This window comes from Sinocyclocheilus rhinocerous, unplaced genomic scaffold, assembly GCF_001515625.1.
Source record: "Sinocyclocheilus rhinocerous isolate Xijiao unplaced genomic scaffold, SAMN03320098_v1.1 scaffold1938, whole genome shotgun sequence".
Classification (NCBI taxonomy): Eukaryota; Metazoa; Chordata; class Actinopteri; order Cypriniformes; family Cyprinidae; genus Sinocyclocheilus; species Sinocyclocheilus rhinocerous.
The window spans coordinates 505779-516347 of record NW_015629065.1 but is presented as its reverse complement, the minus strand read 5'-3'; the positions used below and the strand labels follow the sequence as shown (position 1 = coordinate 516347).

The 10569-nt window shown below is 33.7% G+C and overlaps 1 protein-coding gene across 1 annotated transcript; it reads right to left on the bottom strand.

The window, feature by feature from the left end:
- Positions 1-2713: 2713 nt before the first annotated feature.
- Positions 2714-10181, bottom strand: LOC107738769 (protein Wnt-2-like). Its single transcript, XM_016550615.1, has 5 exons — positions 9893-10181; positions 9332-9552; positions 7326-7603; positions 6920-7184; positions 2714-3110 (listed from the first exon to the last, which is right to left on the bottom strand). The coding sequence occupies exons 1-5, from the start codon at positions 9973-9975 to the stop codon at positions 2905-2907; spliced, it is 1053 nt and encodes a 350-aa protein (XP_016406101.1). The 5' UTR covers positions 9976-10181; the 3' UTR covers positions 2714-2904.
- Positions 10182-10569: the final 388 nt, after the last annotated feature.

The following is a 10569-nucleotide window of genomic DNA, read 5'->3' as shown; positions in this document are numbered from 1 at the left end:
AATAAGTACTAGTATCTAATGAATAAGTACTAGTACCTAATAAATAAGCAATAGTATCTAATGAATAAGCACTAGTATCTAATGATTAAGTACTATTATCTAATGCAGTGTTTCCCAACCTTTTTTTAGTCGCGGCACCCTTTGGAAATTTTAACAAACTTGTGGCACCCTACAAAATTAATTTTGTCACAATATTTGAATTTCTAACTTCGATATGATAATTTGAAAAGTATAGATATTCGGTACAACAGGGAAGAACTGCAGAATATAATGCCATACAGATATTTTTAATATTATTAAAAAAAGTTGTCCATCAATGGTGGCAATCGCTAATCTAATTAGCATCTTAATTAGAATCTTATTCTAATGAAAAGACCTATTTATATGACAGATTTTAATGTAGGCTTTTATACATATGTAAACATCATTTAATTACCATTATAACTAGCTATCTCACAAATTTTTGCTCACTCAGTGTTTTTTTAATTTGACAGTGGGGTAATTTTGGTGCAGTAGCACGAGATAGCTTGATTTCAAACTTTGAACTGAATAAAAAATGACCACGTGAAAGTGAATCCTGAGCGGTGAACAAATTTTTGGCAGCCGGAATTTCGGTGCATCTCTAATTATTGGCGACATCAGAAATGGATATTATATAATAGATGCTCTTTTGAACATTTTAGCAATTTAAAAATATAAAAAAATGATTTTTTACACGGCACCCCTGCTCTCGACAGACGGCACCCCGGTTGGGAAACACTGATCTAATGAATAAGTACTAGTAACTTTACAAAAGACACTAGTACCTAAAGAATGAGCCCTAGTACCTAAAGAATAAGCACTAGTAGTTAATGAATAAGTACTAGTACTTAATGGAAAAGATACTAGTATCTAAAAAATAAGTACTAGTAACGTTAAATTAGATACTAGTGCAGTTTATTGATTAAATGTTAAAATGGCTTGCCATACACGTCCCCCTTACGAAAAATCAACCATGTTTTTATTATAGTAAAAGTGTAGTAACCATGTTTTTTTGGCGTATTGATTACCATTCGTATAACCAGTTTTACCACAAATACCATGGTTAAACTATGATTAGTGTAGCATAATTATGGTTGCCATAGTTTAACTATAGTAACCATGGTTTTTTGGTTTTATTTGTAGTACAACCATGGTTAATTTTCGTAAGGGCAGAGCTGTTATTGCTTTGATTAAACTAACTTATTTTTGATTAAACTACATTAATTAAATATTAAGGTAATAATTTTGTCACTTTTTACCAGTGACTTGTTTTGTTTTATTAAACGACAACGTAAATAGGGTTGTATTGTAATCAGCCGTTGGCCTATTTTATAAACATGAATGAAAACATGAAAGTTCACATTTTTTGTTTAATATTTTTCAACTATTATGAAGTACTAATATTGAATTGCATTGCCTGTAAAAAAAAAACATTAAAAGTCAGTCATGTACACCTTTTTGTTTTGTTGCAGGTTTTTAAATATGATGTATGGGTGTATAGAAGAATAAGAAATCAATGTTTTTAGTCTTCGAGAAAAATACTTTCTCTTACTAGCCAAAAACAATTAAAGATTTATTAAATAAAAACATCTGAATCGTTCGCATTGATATGAAATTTAATATAATAATTATAATTAATAATAATTAATATATGCCCCAGATGCAACCATAATGCAATCCAGTCATGTGTGCACATGGCATTTAACTGTATTTGCTGCCCTCAAATGGTGCAAGACCTGAACATGTATTTTTTACTCAAAAGTAAACTGGAACACTTTAAAATTCATGAAAATTTACCAGCATATCAAGTTCACAAATACAAAATTAGACCATTCCATATCAAACAAAGAACATAACAAAAAATTATTTAAATGGTTATTACGTAAATATTTATGCAAATATATTACATAATTAGACAACATTTTAAGTGCAACAGTATACAATGTAATAATTATATATTATAAATCTCTTTTTAGGGAATGTTTTTTTTAATTTATTTTTTAATAATTTTATAATACACATTCATGTCTTGAAACAATATCCTTTGGACATTGTTGGGGTAGAATACATTATCATTTTCTTTTGAAGTTTCAAGCAATTGATTGTTAAATTTTGAGGGGAAAAAAAGGTATTTACAATGGTCTTTACAGATTAAGATAGTTTTATGTTTATCATTTTCTTGAATGTTAATAATTTTAGGTTAGGGAGAGACCAGGTATTTGAAATGTCCTGAGGGTGTCAGCACTGAGCCTTTTTTTCGGCGTTTTCTGTTGGTCCTATTTCCTTGTTTTCATGGTTCATTGTTTGATTCACTTCCACCTGTACAAATATTGCACAATAATAATAATATGTCTAATATAATCTGGGTCTTATTTGGAGCCACTAAGGAATAAATCATAAAGGAAAAGCTTTACTTGCCTTTCTGAATATCCTTCAGACACAAAAGTGTTTTACAAAATAATTGTTTACTCTGTCTAGTCATTAATTGTTTGTACCACAGACATTTAAAAAATAACAGTTAGCTTCTGATCTTTACTGCAAAACAGGACAACAAACTTCTACGGACAACTATTCGACATAACATACGTTTTATTTTAAATTACATACAGTTTGTATTTACAGTTCAAAACATGAAATACATTAAAGATAAACATTCTTATGTTCCAAAGCTGTAATAAATATGTGTGTTATGATGGGGGAAAAACAGTAAGTAAAGATGGTAAAACTACTCAAGACTTCAAAAAGTCAACAAATCTGCATAGGTTTTAATTTGCTGGTCATTTGGGTTCGATCTCATTTGCAAGAGAAAAGCACTGTACAATGTCAAAGGTTTGAGATGGGATCTTTACTCTGGAAGGTAACTGAAGTGCAGGAGTGGTGGGGTCATGACTGGGTTTTGCAGGTATGCACATCTACCTCCTCTTGGCAGTCCCTGCAGTGAACAGCACAACACCAGTGGAACTTGCACTCACACTTGGTGGTGCGGCTCACGCGTGATGTGTCATAGCCCCGCCCACAACACATGACCTCACAGCTGTCAGCCCCACGGGACGTACGGTTGCACACTCGCCCACCTGTGCCCACAGAACCTGCAATAAAGCAAAAATCTAAATGAGGCATCACAGGATTTAGTGAGATAAAACATGAACGGCTACATCAAAAATGTTCAAGGTATAGATCCTCACTGTTTTTATGCCCCTGGGCACTGATGAAATGCACCAAATGACCTAAAGTAACCTAAAGTATGCCATTTAGCTAGACAACATGAGGAGGTTTGGTTGAAATTGCAAAAATGACGTGCAATAATCTCAAAAGCATCAGTAAAAATGTGTTTAGCAATTAGCAATATTTTGCATTGCATGTCAATCGTTTTCCAGCAAGTTTTTATGAGTTTACAGTTACATTATAGCTGTATAATTTCCAGCTTTTTAAAGTGTTAATTTGTAAAGTAACAACACTTGTTGTACAGACCAAAACAAAACAAAATAAAATCATGAAGGAAAAAAGGTTTTAAAAAAATCACACCAGTCAAGTGCAACACTGTTTTTTTCCCAGTCTTTACACACACACTGCAAAAAAAACAAATAATTTAGTTTTAACATTTTCAGTATTTTTGTCCCATTTTCACTCAAAATATGAAAACAAGATAAATCTACTTGAAAAGCTAAATTGTGTAGCATATTCAGACCTGTGCTTTCAGAAAAAAAACATACTAAGATTATGTACACAATTTTGTGTAACATTTTATATAATTAATACGCATGTATAAAAATTCAATTATAATGGAATTTGATGTATACATTGAAATTGTTTTTAAAATACTTATTAATGTAATATTATTCTATTCTATTCTATAATCTATCCATCCATCCATCCATCTATAAAATAAATAATTTAAAAATAATCTTATTTGTTCCATTATTTTTTCTGAAAAAATAAAATAAAATAAAAATGCAATGCCACAAATATAAATATTAAATTTTTTAAATATTTTATTAAATTGATATTTTCCATTTTATTAAATGGAATTTGATGTATACATTGAAATTGTTTTACCAATACTTATTATTAATGTAATATTATTTTGTATTTTATATTTCATTAAAATGAATTGATTAACTGAATTCAAAAAGCTATTTTAGGTTTATTTTGATATTACATTTTGCTATCTATCTATCTATCTATCTATCTATAAATCCATCCATCAATCTATCTATAAAATAAATAATTTAAAAATAATCTTATTTGTTAAATTTTTTTCTGAAAAAAAAAAAAAAATGAAATGCCGCAAACAGAAATTTATAATTCACTTGTAATAAGTAATAAGGCCAGTAAAAATATAAGCAGGGCAGGTAAAAATTGTTATTGTGCAAAAATAGTTATACGTTGTACTGCTGAAATCTATGAATGTAGTGAATATTAAAAAAATTCCTGAAGCAAGCAGACCTCGACTGAATAGTCATGTGTAGACATCGTTTATATCATGGGCAGCCTTTACCTGAGCATGCATCTGCTTATTGAATTAAGATGAGGGGGTGCCAAGAGATGAGTTTAACATGTGTGACCATGGTGAGAGCTAGTAATTGATTTCACACTTATGCAGTGGAGGTATAGTCTATGTCTCCTAAAACTGACATCAAACAGACTGCCCGGCCAAGAGAGTTTCTCACAAACCACCACACTAGAGAGGTCAGCACTAAAATACGGTGGTCTCGTTTTTTAAACATTCCTTCAGAGCTGATGAGAAAAAATAGACCAGATTTAAAAACATCACCATTATTAAACATGAGCGTAAAGGAATTGTTAAAGCAAAAATGAAAATTCAGTCATGTCACTTCAAAACTGTATGACTTTCTACAGATATCAGGCTGCATCCGAAATCGCTTACTTCCTCATATATCAAGACGAAAAACAGTTTGTGAAATGAGTAGTATTTCCAAACTTACAGTATTCATGAAATACCTAGATGACTAATTACTTCTGGCAAGATTCTGAAGTGCACATCTGATGGACACTTTACTATCCCATGAGGCCACGCGAGAGGATTTGTGAATGGCAGTGAAGCAAAACGCATAAAGCTGGTAGGTTACTTGACAATGAAAACACAAAATATGCAGTGTGTCTGAATTAAATTCATACTATATAGAACATACTTTTTAAATGGTTGCAAAGTAATTGCTTGTTCAAAGGAAGTACCCACTCGGAGAGTATGTGAGTTCAGATGCAGGCTCAGTGTTTTTTGTCGATTTAATTAAATCAATATGGTCCAATAAGGTCCAGTGTTGTTTTGGCTTAACGTTCATTGCATGAACAAAAACTTTTGTTGTATGTTTTTTGTAATCCACAGAGGAAAACAACATGACATCTTTCATTTTTGGATGAATTAGCCATTTTGCCCATATAATGAAAGTCAGTGAGTCCCCGTGTTGTTTTGGACCCCATTGACATCCATTGTATGGACAAAAACAGTTTTTGTGTCTTTTTTGTATTCTGCAGAAGAAAAAAATCAAATAGGTTTTGGAATGACATGACAATTTTCATTTTTGGATGAACTAGCCCTTTAGCTTGTAAGATCATTCTAAATTTACATGCTCATAAATGAGCAGTTATACTGACATACTGTACAATAAATAATAAATACCTAAAGTGGGTTCGACATACAACTCAGGGCACTTAAAAGAGACATGACCTACCTCTCTAAATATTCCTGCCAGTTTTAGGCAGAAAATATAGAGGTGCCGCCGTGGAAGGCAGTGATTTATAGCATTTGCGCATAGGGATTAAATTTCAGCTCCCGTTCTGCCCACAAAACTGTGGTAATGTGTCTAAACACAGCGTCACCTGATAGCAGGGATCATCTGCAGTCTGACAGGCACCCCCTCCCTTACTGCTTCACACATAGGTACACCTGGTGTTATTCAGTACATACACACACACACACAGAAAGGCAAAAAGAGATAAACCTCTGCCTTAGGGAGGGAATCTTTACCGGCATTCAGGTTACAGGATTGTGTTATGACTATTGTGTATGTAATAACCAGCTAAATAGCTCACGTCCTCTGATTACAACTGTGTTTGGGGGCAAAAACTAATGACTGCTGATTTTGAGCAGAGTGTGGGAGTCTTGCAGGGTGAAAACACAAACAGTGGGTTATGAAACATGATGGAGTACTATAGCTTTGATTCATCAACTTAATTCACCTCTTGAGGTAATGCAAATAAAGGGATAGTTCACCTAAAAATGAAAACTCTGTTATCATTTACTCGTACCTGTATGACTTTCTTTCTGATGCAGAGCACAAAAAGGCAATATTTGAAAAGTCAATGGGCTTCAGTGTTGTTTTGGGCAACATATTAAAAATACAATTGAAACATTCTTTAAAATGTTTGTATTTTTTAGGGTGAATTGCCTTTTTAAGCTTAAAGGGATAGTTCACCCAAAGATGAACATTTTGTCATCATTTACTCGCCCTCATGTCGTTCCAAACCTATATGAGTTTCTTTCTTATGTTGAACATAAAAGATGATATTTTGAAGAATGCTGGTAATCAAACAGTTGTTGGCCCCCATTAATTTCCATAGTATTTCTTTCTCTACTATGGAAGTCAATGGGGACCAACAACTGTTTGGTTCTTAAAAATTCTTAAAAATATCTTCTTTTGTGTTCAACATAAAAAAGAGACTCATACAGGTTTGGAACGACATGAGGTTGAATAAATGATGACAGAATTTTAATTTTTGGGTGAACTATTCCTTTAAGGTTTCCCTCAGCACACTTACCAGTGTTGTTTTGGACCACATTTATGGACAAAAAAAAACATTTTTCAAAATATCTAGAAAGCCATACATTTTGGGTGAATTACCCTTTTAAGGTTAAGGTTTCCCTCAGCACACTTACCAGACTCATGGTCCCATATACAGTAGTCAGGCGAGTCTTCAAAGTAGACAAGGTCATTTTTGGTAGGCCTCTTAAACATCCTGTAGGCACTGGTGAAGCCTGTTCCATACTGGTTCATCACCACCTGAATGGCATTGTTGTACTTTTTACGGAGATAGTCACCGGTCTGCCTGAAGTCTGCCATGGCTAACCAGCAGGTACGTACATTGCATGAGCCACTGACACCATGACACTTACACTCAAGGGTCATGAAGCGCTTCACCGCCTGTGAATCAAAAAAGGAGACTGGCTAGAGTAAACCTCTGACTAGTCTTGCTGAATGCGTGAGCCATGCAATGGTCATGGATTATTATTCGTCAAGATTTAATTTCTCAAGATGTGTCTCAACAGTTGTTTGTGTTGTTACCTTTCTCCCTGCATGGTTGTTGTGCAAGTTCATGAGCGCCCGTGCATCTCTCTCCTTCCTCTCCTTGGCGTCTATGAAGACCTGAGTGAACTTGATTGCATGGTCAACATGATCGCTGCACCCACCCCAGTCGAAAGCTCCCTTGGCATCGCGAGATGAACCCTTTTTTCCAGGGTCGCAAGAGCAGTTTTCTAGTTCACCCTGACTGCACGCACTGGTCAAAGTGTAGACCATACCTGCTGAGGAGATGGCATAGACAAAGGCGGCCTCACGACTGCCTGAGAAAAAAGTAGGAATAGGGTTTAGTTTAGTTAAGAAATTTTTTATTTAAACTTTATATATATACATACATACATACATTATTAATAATACTTTACATATATTTTACATACATTTATTATATTTTAAAATGCATTTAAATCATATATGATTTTATATAATAAGAGCTGGTATGTTAAATAATTTAAATCATAAATTTACATATTATCAAAACATTCGTGTGTGTGTGTGTGTGTATATATATATATATATATATATATATACATATAATTTAAATATGTATATATGCATATGTATATATATATATATACACACACACACACATAGGCAATTTTTTACATTTACTTTATACATATTTAAGTTAATTTTATTTTGTACATTGCACTATATATATATATAAAACTTATAATAATAATTCATACATACATATAACTTTCTCTTTAGTCATTCAATTCAAGTTGATTCCTAAAATATAACAGACTTTATATTTTTCAGATGAAACTAATCTCATAACCCATTATATAGACAAGTTTTACATCAGAAAGACATTAAGACGTCTTAATTTTGTGAGTCTAAGTGTGAAGGTGATTAATGTGGAAAACAGTCTGCTATGACTGTATAAAGAGACGGAAGAAAAACAACAGTAACAAGCAACAGCCTGAACAAAGGTTCTGAGCTGCAGCTTTTCACGTGTGTACCAAAGACGTTTCCGTTAGGCAGCTTTGTCAGACAAGAGGAGGATGTCTGCCATGGAATCCCTGCAATTGTTTTAAATTAGTGACCAGACACTGACAATAAGTGTCACCGAGAAGTTAGGAGTCTTTCAGGGAGGTCTGAATACCTTAAATCAAGAAGATTAAAGTCAGAGGTTTAACCTAACTTTAATGTGCAGAGCAGCTTAGAGGCCTGGGACACAGAGTTCCTTTGTGGATGTTCCCATTAATATGATTTTACATGAGATGAGAAAATACAGCCAGAGACACTTACAGTCGCAAACCTAAAGTCACAAAACTGGCAATTACACCTAGTTAAAGCATCAAGCTGCTGAGCAGTTCTGAATTAACTCACCAGACACAATAATCCAGCCTTTCTTCTCTAAACTGACATAAATCTTCAACACAATGAAAAGTAAAGGATACACTTGCATGCTAAGTGACACTATTGTGACTTATCGATTCAGATTACATCTATACATCTTGAGATGATCACAGAACAATATTGAGTTGTTTATGGGTCAATGATGTGACATTTTTTTCCGGATCTGTATTTTAGTTACTTAAAAACGATGACATTTTCTATGAAGAACATGCTTGTGATTTCTGAATTAAAATCATTTTAATATTTCTTATTGGGCTTAAAGTCACAGTCCATATGTCAAAACTTCCAGGTGGTGCAACTGTATGGAAATTTGCCAAAAGAAAATTTGTATTATTTGTAAACAAGTAAATAATAAATGTAGATAGATAGATAGATAGATAGATTTTATACTCTTTATAATCAGTATTATATGTTGTAAATATTTTATAAAAATCAAACCTCATCAATACATGCACAGTGCTGCACACACAGATGAGCAAAGAAGGGTCGAAAGCACATAGTTCATCAAGTTTTACTTTCTGTAATATGATCTGATATCAGATAAGAATTGCACTGCAGGTTGAGCGCAGAGAACATACTATACAGCCGTTAGACTTGAAACAATACACTTAAGCCTTAGGCCTACTCACTTCGATGCAAAAGCCTTCCAAAAAGATTGTGCTCGCGCGCCATGGTATTGCAGTTCCACCGGTGGTTTCTGAACTGGTGCTGACATTCTCCGATCCAGTTTTTAATTCCAGCTCCAATAGCCTGCATCACCTTGGGATGCTGGCGACACAACTGGCGTTGCTTGTTAATCAAGCCCGGGATGTTGTCGCACATCACTTGCGATCCAAGAGTGCCCATGTACCTGCATAAAAGATGAAAGCACACGGAATGAGCGATGGAATCTCTTCAAGTCATCATGTTTCAACACACAACCGCGTACTGCACATTCAAAAAAAATTCAAATAAATGCATAAATAAATAAAATAAAAATATAAAAGTTAAAATATATATAATAAAGTATAAAAAGTAAAATAAAAATCATCTTAAGTTTTCTGTGACGAAAAAAAGCTGTTCCAATAACTCCAGACCAATACTTAACGATGTACTTTTTAACCACAATCGTAGTCTAAAACATAATTTTATTTTATTTTATAAACCTGAAAGCATTACTAAAATTCAAATAAAGCAAAAACTGTACCCACCACCACGATGCGTCGACCCTCGATGTGAACCAGCAAATTGCCACGGACAGATAAAAACATATTCCACTTGGCAAAAAGTTCATATTACAAAATTTGTATTGATACACTCATTCGTTCAGGCACTTGTCTTCGGTTTAACAACAAATAAATGAAACACAGAGTGCATCGAGTGCTGAGGCGGTTATTTACTCTCCCAGATCAAAAATCTCTGGAGTGACGCGACGCAAGTGAGTTGAGCGTCAAAGCATCGTGGAGCGTGATGTGTAGCGCTGCAGACACAGCCTGATGCTCTTCCTCGGTCTGAAGTGGCTGCAGATAGCTGATGATCTCCTATCGGGTTTAAATTGCTTACACAAGGGGTGGGCGCAGTCCCGCCTCAGGAATGAAGAGAAGAAATTAGATGTCTGAAAGTATCTGTTCAGGCTAGCTTGACACCAGCCACAGGTTTGGCTTATTTCCAAAGCAGCGAAAGTGTAGAATGTGGTCCAACGTGAAATGTCTATTCATATCCTTCTAAAGCCCAGCACTTTTTCCTTTTTTTTATCATTCTAGTGTTTGGCACATAACTAATAATAATTAAATAAATAAATAATTGAATTCAAAATGTAATTAACATTCACCTAATAATAATAATAAATAATAATAACCGCAAAATTTATTTTAATGAAATGTTTGGT

What these genes read in the sequence shown, in the direction of transcription:
- LOC107738769 (XM_016550615.1), bottom strand. Translation starts at nt 9,975, where the DNA reads ATGAACTTTTTGCCAAGTGGAATATGTTTTTATCTGTCCGTGGCAATT. An exon ending in TGGAAGGCTTTTGCATCGAA is followed by an intron (nt 7,604 to 9,331) that starts GTGAGTAGGCCT and finishes CTTTTTTCTCAG; the next exon opens with GCAGTCGTGAGGCCGCCTTT. An exon ending in ACAACCATGCAGGGAGAAAG is followed by an intron (nt 7,185 to 7,325) that starts GTAACAACACAA and finishes TTTGATTCACAG; the next exon opens with GCGGTGAAGCGCTTCATGAC.